General features: G+C 44.8%; 1 protein-coding gene across 2 annotated transcripts in view; it reads left to right on the top strand.

Annotated features, from left to right (window-relative positions):
• Positions 1 to 14,134, top strand: part of LOC128305528 (calsyntenin-1) — an 81,109-nt gene that overhangs the window by 53,987 nt on the left and 12,988 nt on the right. For both annotated transcript variants that reach the window (XM_053043019.1, XM_053043018.1), the window contains exons 3-4: positions 2,605 to 2,723; positions 3,633 to 3,708. In XM_053043019.1, coding sequence (XP_052898979.1) covers positions 2,605 to 2,723; positions 3,633 to 3,708 — 195 coding nt within the window. The remainder of the gene's footprint in view (positions 1 to 2,604; positions 2,724 to 3,632; positions 3,709 to 14,134) is intronic.

Below are 14,134 nucleotides of genomic sequence, written 5' to 3'. Positions count from 1 at the left end.
TCTTCGAGAATTCCTGCATCCGCAGAAGAAGCCATCCCAAATGTTTAGGCGTTATTTTCGTTTCAGCGTTTGACACAACAAGCATGGGTTTTCGAAAGACCCTTCTAGTTTAGAACCCGCCAGAAGAAAGGGCGAATGTGATGGGGGGGCCGCGTCCCTTCTTAAAACAAAACATTAAAGTGTTACTTTCCCCTGGGTAGATTTGTTCTGACCCCAAACGGAAAGTTCGTTCCCATGGTGGAAGATAGAATATCAATTTATTTTTAATCGCCATCGAATCATCGTGCACCACCTGTCGTGACGTGAATCAAATAACCAAATGGATTTGTTTCGATGACACCGCCCCAACTGCCGGGGTGCGATTTGGAAACACGCATTACTACACCCAACCCGCAGCTCGAGGCGCATCCCTGCGAGATCGTGGGGGAACAAACGCGGGATGGGGTGGTGAGGGGGAAAACAACAGAGCGAATGCAACCAGCGAAAGCGAAAGAACACCAACCAGAACCGCGCACCCGTCTGCTGGTGCCCGGTGACCAGGATTGAGCACGGATTAGCATTTTGATGAGGGAACGTGAAATTCCGTGAAACGTTCGCGCGCTGTGCACACGGGTGTTGTTAGACGAGATACTGCTGACGCGGCGGTGTGCCAACGGGATTCCCATTTTAACATTCCATTCCGACACATGGGTTCCACCACCGCGATCAGTTTGTTGGGTGGCATTTTATGTTACAATTTTGGTGTGAGTTTTGGTGTGTGCCACGGTTCGGAAAGGTGGATGCAATCGTGTCTCCTACCGAATGGTGCATAATCGAAATCGGGATTTTCTTTATTGAAAACCGTGAGCTGTAGGAGAACGCAGAAGACTTGCGAGTTAAAATTAGGAAATTTATTAGGAAAAAGTTTAATTGCACAAGTTAGGAATATCTCTGCTTAATTTTTTAAAATTACATTATTACATTATATAAGAGAGAAAGTATTCAAATTTAAATGGAAAAGTTTTTATCCCTAGACTTCCTTCGAGTAGAAGTGGAATATGCAGACAGAGATGTAGAGTTCCACTTATCACGAGCTTTTTCAAGATGAGTAATATTATGCGGAAAGCTCAATTATGCAATCAACTTGTACATGATCCAGAAGAAGAAGGGAAAGACTCCACATCTACCCGTGCATATTTGAGTTCAACTTGAAAAGAATTAAAGAAGTGGCTCCACTTGTACTCGCAGCACCCCCCCAGTACAACATTAAAAGTGAATTAATTTAATTTGGGCTTTACTGGTCATTTTGTGTTCCATTTCATTAAACCATTTAATTTAATTGTAGCTTACCCTAACCGCGTTCTGCTTAAACGTCATCAATGGTGCTCACATTGGAACGTGAACGAAAAGCCATTTTATTCGGCTTAATTAATTTATTAAATTGTTCCGATCGTAACCGGAGTTATTTCACCTCACAATGCTTCAGCATCCCGAATGTGTAAGGTCTGTTCTGCCCTGGCTCCAGTTGGTGTCGATTGGAAGTTTTGAAAGTGAAGTTTTCCAACTTTGTGCATAAATAAACCGCGTGTCGCTTGGTGGTGGAACAATGCATTCCCCCCGTTGCTCTCTTCGAAAAGCAGTTTTGTTTTCCTTTTTTTTTTGGGGGGTGACTGTTCATCCTGCGCTTCGTTTGCCTTGGCACCGGGTTTGTACTCCGCAGCATGCCGGTACCAAATTTTGCAATTATGCAAAATTGTATCCGCGCAACCGTAACTCTGCCACTGTGTCGATAACTGAACGATATTTAAACGACTGCGTCATGCGTGTGTTGATGAGGTTGGTGGTTCGTTTGCCGTTTTTATTTTTTGCTGCTGCTCCGAAATACTTTTATTCGAAGCAAAATAACCATAGTCCCGCAGATTCCAATTGGCCAACCAGCCAGCATCAATTGATCATCAACAAAACTGCTGGCCAGCGCTGTATTGGCGGGCGAAACCATTTCAATGTGTATCGCTACTTGAAAAAAAAATAAAATATTAATAACGACAACGCACGGACGGAGTGTGGTGTGCACGGCAGCGGAGCAATCCACAAAAAAGGTATCTGCAATTAACAGATGGATGCATTCATTTTTGCCTGCCGATGCCCCGATGTGCCGAACAAGGAAGAAAAAAGCACAGTGTAAAATGAATTTATGATTCCGCGTGGAGCATTACCGTTGTTTCCATTCATTTGTTTTCCTTTCACATCGTAATACATCCGATAAACACGTGGGAAAACAGACAATGCATCAATTTTACAATTATGCAAGATGTATGTGTTTGGACAGTGCGCGGGTTCGTTTGTTTTTTTATCTTTCTACTTACCATTGAAATTTCAAACAATCAAACGACGCTCCGCACCGACGTTTGCAGTCGAAATTGTGCGCATCCATCGTACCCCACCGCCTTGCATGAAACCCTCCCTCCCTGGACAATCAATAATTTAGTGAACATAAATTTTGAATCCATTGGGCTAGTATTTACAGTGCCTGTTAAATGTTTTTATTTATTGTTTTATGTCCCATAAGCCGCAGCCGCAAAAGTTCTTTGTTAATACGTCCGTGTGATGTTCCTTTTTTTCCAGATTGAGCTTGTCAACGAGCTTGGTATCCTGAAAGCGAAAAAGACACTGAACTGTGAAAAGCGGAAAAACTACAAGTTTGACATTACGGCCGTTTTTTGTGATGGATCACATTCGAAAAGGTAAGGTTGTGAAAGATGGTTCACCAGCAATGCGGCCTGGCCGTTCTGCATGATTAACACAAGTTAGTTAAATAATTTAAGCATTGCATTTGATTTTTGAAAATAGCAAGGACTATTTGAAAACGCCTAAAAGTATGAAAAATAGAAATACAATTACGTTTCTTCTTTTCTATACATCATAATTCTTATTAGCTCGTATAATTCAGCGATTATTAGCTAGTGGCAGGGGTATTAGTCAGTGTTAATGCTTTCATGAAAAAGCGGCCAAATTATCGAATAATAGTTTCTCCCTTTAAATTAGAGTTCAATGTCCTTCAAATTGCATAACTCTAGGCGTAATTAAATCGAACTCTCACATTCACATCATTTGCAAAAAAACTGATTTAAAATTATGTTTTTCTGTCATCAATTTTAAGTTTAACGTTCTTTTTACGTCGAAAAATGCATGCCGTTAAAAAATAGCAAGCGTCTACATTTCACACCAGCAATCGGCTGCTATCAATTTACGGTGAAATGTGTTCCGTACGAGCATCGACAATTTAGCCGAGTATTTGCGTTCCCGGGCTAACATTCAAAACTCGGGGCCCCGGTTCCATCACTCAAGAGACACCGAAGCAAAAGTTTATCTGACAGGCGAAATATGGACCCACTTTCCCTTGCCAGGGCCTGATTACACCGTTCGCCGTTGCGTGAAGTTACATGAATTGCGTACGCTTATCCTGCAACACACAAAACTCACAAAGTTGTTGGCCGCCGGTACTGGTGTGGCACCCTCTTCGATGTTTTTTTTTTGTTGTTCGTGAACGAGATAGCAAAGGGGATCTGTTGTGGGGTTTCGGCTGATTACGATTACATTTTTCTTTTCTGCCGTTTTTTTTCTCATTTGCTTCATTTTCTTGTTCATTTCAGCGCGAGCGTACACATCTCCGTGATTGACATTAATGAATATTCGCCAACATTCCTGCAGCCCTCGTACGTCACAGAGGTAAGTTTTTCATGGGCGCTGCGCTGGTAATGCTGTGACCGAAGTTATCAAACCGACCATATCCATGGACCCAGTTCTAGACGTACTTTCGCTGTATCCACTGCAGCTATCAAAATACTTTTCCCGATGTACCGTTGTCAACTATGCGTCAAACTTGTTGTGACACTAGCGTACCGGGGTATTTAACAACTCCAAAATATGCCAGTAATTAGTCAATGCTTTTCTTTTCCTCGTGCCTCGTCCGCTTGGTCCTCGCTTGGAAAAGTCAGTAAGGGACTTCCGAATAATCCGAATACATTGGTAATTTATTGCTCTCCTGTCATTCGCTCCGAATGATCATTCGTCGTGAGATTGGATTCGGTCCGTGCAGAGGGGGTGGAAGAGGTGCGCAGAAAGTTTGTTAATATTCATCATCCATCTTCCGTTGCGAATTAGTTCCACACCAACCACCAGGCGTCTCCATGGGCCGTCGGTTATTTTATTTTCCTTTCTGCTGCTCCCTAGCAAGAAAAGACGCTATGTTACAGCTAGCGTTGGCAAGTAAGGAAAAAAAAAGCGAGCCAATGGAATTTACTGCCGGAACGCCATCAAAAGGACCGAGTGAATTGAGCACAGTCAATGAATGTCCTTTTTCACTGCTGTTGCGCTGATGTGATGTTACGCGTTCGAGAAACTCAATTTTCGGCACCTTTAGTCAGGTTCGTTTTGGTGTGTTTGCTGTTCATCACCCGGAAAGGGCAGCGGCAATGCTTTAGGGGATGTGTTTTTTTTTTTTGTAAGGAACTCCCTCCCGTATTCTATTTCCCTCTTCAGCGATAGATTGTAGATTGCAACCACTCTGCGAGTCCCGGGATGATTTTCGCCGGCTCGTAATTAATTCAATGTTGGTCGTATTGATTTTTGCGATGCTGGGCAAAAAAGAATCCCCCAATCGACGGTACCTACCGAAGGACGGAAACGTTGAATCAAAGGTCGCTACGGTTGTGAAATGTGGTGAAGTTCAGCTGAAACACTTCAATTATTGTAAAGTGCGCTCACTGTTCTCGTGTGTATTGGGAAGTGATTGCGATTTTAATGAAAGCTTTCAGCGAAAAACGCTGGCATTGAAAGCTGTTGAAAATGGGAAGATTTCGCGAAATGGTAAAGATGTAGTGAATTACACGCTCCCGGCCCCAGTCCTTAGAACAGAATATTACGAGCGAAACATTTATATGCTTTTCATAGAAAAATGGCGCTACATAGCAACGAAACCCCAGTTGGAATTTTCCTTTTTTTGTCTTTTTCCCAGTTGTACGGTTTTGGGATTGTTGTGCGATCCTAATGAAACGCTTTGCGCAATTAAAAGGCAAATTTTGAAAAGTGAAACATAACAACCCACTAAAGCCTTAACACTCAGTGCAGTGCGTTAAATTGATAGATTTAAATGTTTGATGAGCGTTAATGTTAGCCGTTTTCACTCTATTATCGTTTCATTCCATCCATTGCAGACCGTTTTGGTAAATTTGAAATTCATCCCTTTCGGTTTTTTTGGACCCCCAGTGAGAAAGAGACGAGGAAGGTTATAATCGCGGTAAAAAGCAATTAAAAATACACAACAGCCATCCATCCATCAACTGCGTTATGCGAACGTCGCCGCTGCGGCCCGGCAAGGAATGTGTGGGCTGTGCGTCTCCATTACTGTAACTCTTTGACAAGGGATCGTCATGCCCAATACACAGGGCATGAAGTTCGCGACAGTAACTTTTCTTCGTGCCGGACGGGGAGGTTCAGTTCTGTCGCGTGGAAAAGGAAAACAGCAACCCCCTGTTAGCGATTCATTATCCTCTGACCTCGGGTGAATTTGCGAAAGTTTAGCTACCATCAACAAGATGGAATAAATGTCATTCGTTGTCCAGTTGGGCGCGGAGATGCTAGAATATTCATCCTTTTTTTTATGTTGACAAGTCCGAGAATCTACAAATTGTTTGCTCTCTTTTTATTTAGCGCAAATAAAAACACTAACAAGAGCTGAATTTCTTTAACGTTTTGAGCCATTCTATAGAATTCCCGCTACCACCGCGTTTCAATGTGGTGCAACAAGCGGCTACGGCTCCCTGAACTGTCCACGGTGTCTATCTCTTTGTTATCCTTGCCATGTACGCATCGCACCAATAGGGGCGAATGCGTTGTTAAGCACATCCTGCAATATTTAATACACTGCAGATAAATTGCGTGCAATGGCGTTCGAAAACAATAGAACCAGAGTTTAGGCGTTGAAAACAAAATGGGCCCAGCACAATCTCACGCCGCCGCTCTCACACGATGGCCGATAATCGATAAGGCAAATACGTGCGCAGTAGCACCAATACCGGCACCGCCAGTGGCAAAGATGCATCATCAGTGGTAAATCGGAGTTCCCCCGGTCGCTTTTGTTGCCAACTTCCTGATGGCGGCTAAGCTCGGATGGCAGGTGGAGGGGCTATTGTTTCCGGCTTCCGGGGCCTGATATCGTACCCGTTTATGGGATGCGTCACCGTTCTGGGTACGATGTGCATCCGTTTTTCGTATCCTAACTTTTACACAACAACCGTACACTCACCGTGCATCCGTTTGGCGTTTGGATTTACTGTAAAAGTAATATTAATTTCGAAAGCTTCATGTAGCACGAAGAGGGCTGCTGCTGCAAAGCGACTCTAGATAAAGTCCTCAACCTTTACACACTGCGGAACGGGACGGGATGGATATCATGGCAGTGCACATGTGTGCAAAGGTGTGTGAGTGTGTGTGTGGTCGGGTATTAAAATAACGTTCGTTTGTTACATTCAAAGCTGAGTGCAAAATGCTAAAACACGACTCAAACGCAAGGTGAGATATAGTTCGTACATAGTATTCAGTCGGCTTTTACCGGCAGTGAGCATAACAACGGGCACATAAAAACGGGATAAAACACAAACCAAGCCAGTTACGTCCAATACATTCGTTGTTGTTTTCCAACCATTTCCCGCACCGGCGTGGAACGGCCATACATCATCGGGTGGGAAAGTTTCGCGCGTTTCCAAAGCGCTTTTTCATCATGCATGAGGTGAGAACTTTCCAAAGCTTTTGAAGTATTAACGATTTCCTCATCTTGCGAGCCTGTGTTTTATCATTTTTATGAGTAGTTTTGGTTGTTTGCAATGTTTTTATTATAAATCGTGCAGAAGTAAGAGGATTGTATAGTTACTGTTCTACTTCAATTTATTTTATTGCCATATTTATTAGTCTTTGAGTTTGTTTTTTTTATCAATGGGATCTTTTTGTATTGTTTTATTCAAACTTTATTAGTAAAGTAAAGTTTCGCAATAGTCCTACCTTTTTTACATAATATGGTGTAACAGGTGTAACCTAAATAATTTGTACATCTGATAATAATGTAATATTTAAGCTTACATAGTTTGAACAGTATTTATTATAAAATTTATCATGTTTTCGGCACTCTTCCCTTACACAATTGCCATAACATCGGGCTTGGTTATACTTTCAGGTAAAGGTAAATGTTTCATTTTCCCGGGATATTTCTATAATTAAATTATAATGGACCAATTTGGGTAACTTATTGGAGATTTCGTTTCTGTTTTCTTGGGTACTGGAAACCCTTCCTGGAAATATCAAACTCAATCCACCGTGTGTACACTGAAACACCCTCAGCTACCATCGTGATTGTTGTCTTGTTTTGTCGTTCAGTGAGGCCTTTTTTTGTTTCGAGTGCGTGTTTCGTACAGTATCATCATCGCTTCCCATGCTCCTGCCGCCGCCTGCCAACCTGAAGAAGAAGAATCACCTGTCAAAACTGTAACCGACTGGGTGGGTTTCGATACGGGATGTTGGCGAAAGACGATTGGGAGGGCAACGACAAAAATGCTTGCGATGAAGTTCACCGGGCAAGACACAGACAACGACGACCCTAGGTTCTCCGGTGTTGCCGAGTTGTTGTGATTGTTTCGAAATGTGTGTTTTTCCTCCTAAGCCAACAAATCCCATCCCTTTCCGAAACCAAGCAGCCAAAAAAAAAACGAAATAAATTCAAGGACAATCAGATCATTTCCACTTGGGCGGATTTTGGTCGGTCCCATCCGAACCATCGTTTCTTCATCGATTGCCAATCGAAGGGAGACACCAGTGTAGGTAGGGTCCAATATTCGGCACACCGATGACAAAACAAATGATGTACCATGTTGAGGTTCGGTGCGTGGTGCGTGGATGGAAAAGGCAAAAAGGGTGCGGTTAAGAGTCAGTGGTTAAATGGGGAAGCTTATCATGAGATGGTTGCCGCGTCGGAAGGAGACGGTACGACCAGGACCGACCGTTTTCCTGTGTCTTGCAATCAACCATCGACAGGACATACCCATTATCTCTGCCATACCCAATGCCTCTTCCGAGTTCCGGTGCTCGAATGTCACAAGGGCTACGGCTGTACGGACGAAATGTGACTACGATGAACCGGGCAAGAACCGAATAGCAAAAGGATATCGGTAAACCTTTTGATGATGTTCTTAATCATCCACTCAATTGCTCTGTATAAATTTTATCGTTCGCCGGGTCGACTCCGGGCCGGTTTGTACGAAGACTACAAACGAAGCCTCGAATGATGGGCGCTTTTCCTTCTCTTTCGCGTCTGCTGTGCCTCCAAGTGCCGCTGCTACCGATCGCAAAGTACCCCAAAACAAAACATCTTGCGGGTCGTCCACAAAGATCCAAATTCTTTCAGCATTTTGCTTCCTTTCGTGGTAGTTTTTTGAGTGTCATTCCTTTTTGGTATGGCTACCGCTACCACTACTGTTAGCTCCACTATCGCAGCTACTGCTCTTTGAAAGATCATCATCACAAGCCGATAATCCTGATCTCGGGATCTCCGGATCACAAGGTTGCTTCCTGTCGAAATGGATGATGCTACAATAAACGTGGCCGATACAGCTGCTGCTGTGTATCGCTGCACGGCTAGTCATTTTCTGCAAATTGCTCCGATCCAACCAATAACCTTCTCCTTTCGCCACACGCGCGCATACCTTTTGAGGTGTCCTTTTGCCAGGAACTGTGACTCGCGCCAACAAAATGCAATGTCCGCCCTTCATCCCGTCGTTCTCACAGCACTCCACTGTATCGCTTTCGCCGTGGAATCCAACCAACCGACTAGATCGCTTTTATTGTTCCCGCCACGTTTCGCACAGTCCTTTGCCGACCTCCCGACCTGAGAGGACTCACCTCGGGTTTGTACGCGCGCGTGTTTGTGTGTGTTCTTTTGCACGTTTAGAGAAACTCCAAGGAAAATGAAAGACGTTTCCTTCTCGGTTTTTGGGGCGAAGAAAATGGAGTCGGTGGTGCGACGTCGGTACAAATAAAAAGCATTTTCCTCAGGTGCCAGTGTTTGTGTGTTGGTGCTTGAGCTGACCCCAAAATGCAGGACAGCGTGTGGCATCGGGCGCGAGATACAGTTCTGGAAAATTCCCGAGAAATGCCACCGGTACGGGAATGGTTGGTTTCGAGAATTGAAAACGAGAAAACTTCGTAGCTACTATTTCCTGCGTCAGGAACTTGACTTTTCCATCGCTTTTTTTTTGTTCTCGCTTCCAGGTTTTTGCGCTACCGTGCGCTTTCTTTATTTAGAATGTTTTTTTTTCTTCTTTGGTTTGTTTTTCCTTTTTGCGCACAATATTCCGACGCGCGGGACCAACCGATGCGAGGTAGGTCATCATCGTCCTCAGCTCGGTTGTTCGTCCTTGGATGCCACTCGTCGGTGCCATGGTGTCTTTCCTTTCGAGAAAGCGAATGCTTCTTCGCCAAAAGCAAAACCCAACCAAGAAGATCTTGCCCGGTTCCATCCCATTGCACACGGTGCTGCCCCCGATACGTCTTACGACACACAAAACCGAAGGCTTGGCTCTCTCTCTTCACGGTTTCGATTATGCTGCTGCGAGTCTTTGTACGCCTCCGTTCGAGCAAATACTTACATTTAGAGCAGCGTGGGTTCCGGCCCGGTGGGGGTGGAAGGGTATGGGGTTGGTGGCAGGAAATGATGGAATTACATTTCCTTTCCAGGCGAAGAACTGCCAGAGGGAAGGATTTTTGCCACGATTCCGTTCGAGTACCAGTTCCCCGAAGCCGATTTCTTCCCACTACCCCATTTCGCCGCTGCGAAATTCAAGTCAAGCATCGAAGTTCCGTTGAAGAACCGCGAGGTTTGTCTTTTACTCGGATGCCCCCACAAAAGCTACTGGGGCCCCAGCATATCAACCACCTCGGGAAAAGGGTTTCATCAGCCCCATATCCCCACGTAGGGAAACAAGGGGTTTGGATCCCACTCTCCCCACCGCACACAAATTGCTGCGGCCTCTTGAGACGTGCACAATCGACTTCGGGTTCTGGTTTTGATCTTCCCATATAATACCCCACGTTACCACGTTCTCCCAGTGTGCGCGTGTGACCACTATTGCCAACCAATCGTGGTCTCGCGCGCGCACCGTAAGATCACTGTCAAACACTGAGACAGATGGCGCTGACATACGACCATGCGGCGGAGACCGGTTTCTCGAATCCACAGATATTTGTCATCGTTTCCGGCGCTTAGTCGGTCGAGAAGGATCTTCCACTCCGTGCCGGTGTCTCATGCCCCCTTGCACAGGTGCGAGGAGCAGGAGCAAGAAAACTCCCAATGAAAAGGAAAACCACAACCACCACGGGTATGGTTTAGCCCTCCCCGATTGTTGGCAAAAACGGGCACGTCGAGAAATATTGATCCCCTGTAAACTACATGACAATAAAATACCATCGGTTACGCTCTATCAAACATGGAATTCTGCTGCCCGCTGCTTGGTGCCCCCTTCGTTCCAGTGTGATATATTAAACGGCACTTACTGCTTGCCCTCCTGTACCTTTAATCACGTTTGACAAATAAATTAATAACTCTGAATTGGAGAACTTTTCCGGCGGCGCAGAATGTCCTTTGCTCGCTACCAGTACACGGCCGAATATAATAGGAATTAGGGTGTATAGTGCCGCGCTATTCCACGTCCATTTCTTCCTGAGAGGCCGCAAGCGCTACGCAGCAAATAAAAAAAAACACAGCCTGCGTTGATAGTTACTCAGGCTCTAACCTCAGTGGAGTGCCATGGATCCGCATTTCATACATCCCTAGACATCCGCCATTCGCCAGATACAGGGACGAGGGTTGAGCTGAAGCCTTGATGCGCTTACCACACAATGTAGAAGTTTTCGCACATTGGCCCTGCATGCGAAATGATTACACGTCCCTCGTGTAAGTAGTGTGTGTGCCTGCCCGATCGCTGCAGGGAGTTGAGCGAACAACACCGAGCAGCGGCCACGGTACAGGATGAATAGGCAAGGATACACACCAATGAAACCGCCTTCGGGGTGTGTTTCGGCTTTCGCTGTGCCACAATTGCTACCTTAGCTTCCAAAACCCTTCCCTTGGAGTTGTGGCACGCATGCTTGAGGACGCCGGATGAAGTATTTATGAACTGCTGTCGCTTCGTATAATGGCGTCTGGGGGGGAGGGGGGGGGGGGGGTGGGGGAGGAGAGAGAAGAAAAAAGGATATGAGAGTGAGAGTTGCCCGCCATTTCTTAGTTGGACCGCGATAGGCACGGCAGGCCGAGACAGGGCAGGGGCAAGCGCACACTTAATTGAATGTTAATCCATACAGGCGAGGATCCTCGAGATACTACTTCAGGCAGGGAAAATATCCAATCGAGCCGTGGTGGCGCAACGAAAAAAAAAACACACACACACTGAGCACCAGGGAAGCACCGGAACAGAAGAGATAGTACACACAAACACGGTGTTTGCTGATCTTCCTACCGCCGCGTTCCTGTATGTGTGGCGCTGCTCATCAAAAGATAATGGATATTGAATCATGCCAGCCAACCAACCGGCGATAGAAAAATAGCATCAACTTGGGGAAAATATGGCTTCAATGCTGGCCCCACCTATGTGTGTGTGTGTGTGTGGGTTTGACATGTGGAGCTGCTGTCTGTGGACAATATGGGCAAAATGTGGAATGTTTAAGTTTACAATGTACGCGAGATAGCACGTGTTTTTCGCCACGGTTCGGAGATTGGTTTTTGTTATCAGTGAGGGTGTAGGGGGGAGATTAATTTTTCTGTTGTTCTTTGCTATTAAAGTGTGGCGTAATTTGATAGAGAGATAAAGTATTTAATTTTTGTACGAAGCCTACCCCCCACAAAAAGGGGAATGAAAGCTCACATCGTATTGATATGATACACCGTATGAAAACTGATCACTTTCGCCCGATGTAATAATCGTTTGTTTGTTTAGTTTTTATTCGTGCTACTATTTTTAGAATATTTTTGGTATTTATTTTCAATTTACATGTCTGTTTGAGGTACTACAAATCTGTCAATAGTTTTTTGTTTACATCCTAATTCGATCGTTTCTTCAGATTTCCATGAAGGCAACTGCACATAATTATCATAAAACTACACAGGGTCTTGTTTCCTTCATTTGTTTTCCTTTTTACGGTCACTGAACTTTTCTTTAGCCTTCTGTCCTTTTTCGGTGCAGTTGCAAATTTGTTTGTCGAAAGAAATTGAATTTCCAGCCCGTTCTCTCGCACAGCTGGCTTTGATGTCTTCTGGTCTGATCCGAAACTTTGCTGGAAGTGGCCTTCTATTTTTTTTTGGCTGCTCAAACCTTTTGCCGTACGTCAACTGTATTCGTCCAGTGCGAATGTAAGATTTTTCCGACGGGAAAGCACACACAGCCGTAAGACGGCAAGGACCAGGACTCGGCATTTTCGGCACATGCGGTCGCACAACACACTGTCTGTTCGCAAATCGCAACTGAAACTCGGCACCAATTTGGCTAATCTACTTTATATTCATCCTGCATAATATTCGTTGGTTGAGTTTGTCTGTTTGTGTGTGTGTGTGTGTGTGTCTATTTAGGGTGAATTTTCCCAACAGCTGTATGTACGGGGGGAAGGGAGAAAAAATGGCTTCGAAACGGACATATCATCCATTGCCAATTATGTAAAGAAACTATATTTACATGGATAATTACAAGCGAGAAATATGTAAGCAAAATCCATATATGTTTACGTAATACAGATCGATAACGTCTTCATCTTTTTTAATTTTAGCTTAGACAGGTTTCTTTCTATTGGTCTATCGATTTATGGCTTTCCTTTTCTTATGTTTACCTGCCAATCAAAGCTGGATAGTTCTCCGGGCGTGATTTGATATCGGTCCAGTCGTGAGCAAGACCGACACCGTCTATTGTAATCAATTGTAATCAATAAGACGAGACATAAAAAAGCTCAACAATCATTCAATGTTTTTCTTCACACCCACTTGAAATGCTTTTTAATTTCTCCGCCACCCTGATAGTTCCATTAACACTTGATGCAATAAATAATCCCTCACTTTAGCGTATTTTCATCAAAGTTTTTCATCGCGTGACAGCCATTGTGCGGAATTTTCTGGTGCGAGACCTGCAAGCTTCTTTTTTTCTGTACGATACGCCACTGATGACTCACTCTTCACCGGCGCGCTACCTGTCTCTTTGCGTTAGTGGCGAGGCTAGTGGATCGTTATAGTTGAGGTGAAATTTATGAGCTTGTCGAACACGGTCGTTTGTTGCGCCACACCAGCGCACCAGGGTTCGAAGGAGCAAAGAATTCGATTTGTAGCTCATTGGTAAGGTGCTACGTATCCAATCCAGAAGGTGGTAAGGATGGGATATAAAACCTCAGCTATTGAAAAGTTGTTGCTTGTCAAACTTCATTCGCAGCGGAAGTGTGGCTAGACCCCATGAAGGTGAGGGTTTTCGTAGTAACAAATAGCCAAACCACTTCGTCGGTAGTAATACACCCGATGAAGTCCACACTGTACTATTTACCGGCCTTATTTCTCACCCCACGGGAAATTAGTAAAGGACGAGAACTAGCTCACTAAAGCGAACACCGAAAGCGTTTTCTTTTCAACGTTCCAAACGGTGGCGTGTACTTAGTCGATCCGTCGTATCCGAGAAAGGTGCGCAAGGAAAAGCGGGCGCCTTGTAACGAAACGTCTTGCGTAACATCGTTTCCGCTATCCGTTTCCCAGCCGTACATCAACCTTAAATCAGCGCAATCACTTTCGAGGACTAGTTTTCGGTTGTTTCCCATCCGTTATTCGCTGCCACCGGCGGGATTGTACGTACGCAAACATCAATCATGTCAACAAAACGGCAATTTTGTGTGCTGGAAAAGGAAGGTGTGCCATCAAACGGGGCTACCAATCATAGTGCGCCTGCAGAGACTGGATGATGCGTGTCCCCTCCCCAACATCCATTTCGATCGGTCGCATTTCGGTGCCGTTCGTTTGTCCACTTGTTTAACATCGATCACATCACGTCCGAGACCGGAACGCGCCAAGACTTGGAAGCTTTATTTT

The sequence above is a fragment of the Anopheles moucheti genome, chromosome 3, assembly GCF_943734755.1.
Source record: "Anopheles moucheti chromosome 3, idAnoMoucSN_F20_07, whole genome shotgun sequence".
NCBI classification, from domain to species: domain Eukaryota; kingdom Metazoa; phylum Arthropoda; class Insecta; order Diptera; family Culicidae; genus Anopheles; species Anopheles moucheti.
The sequence above is the reverse complement of the archived record's forward strand: the minus strand, read 5'-3'. Positions and strand labels throughout refer to the sequence as shown.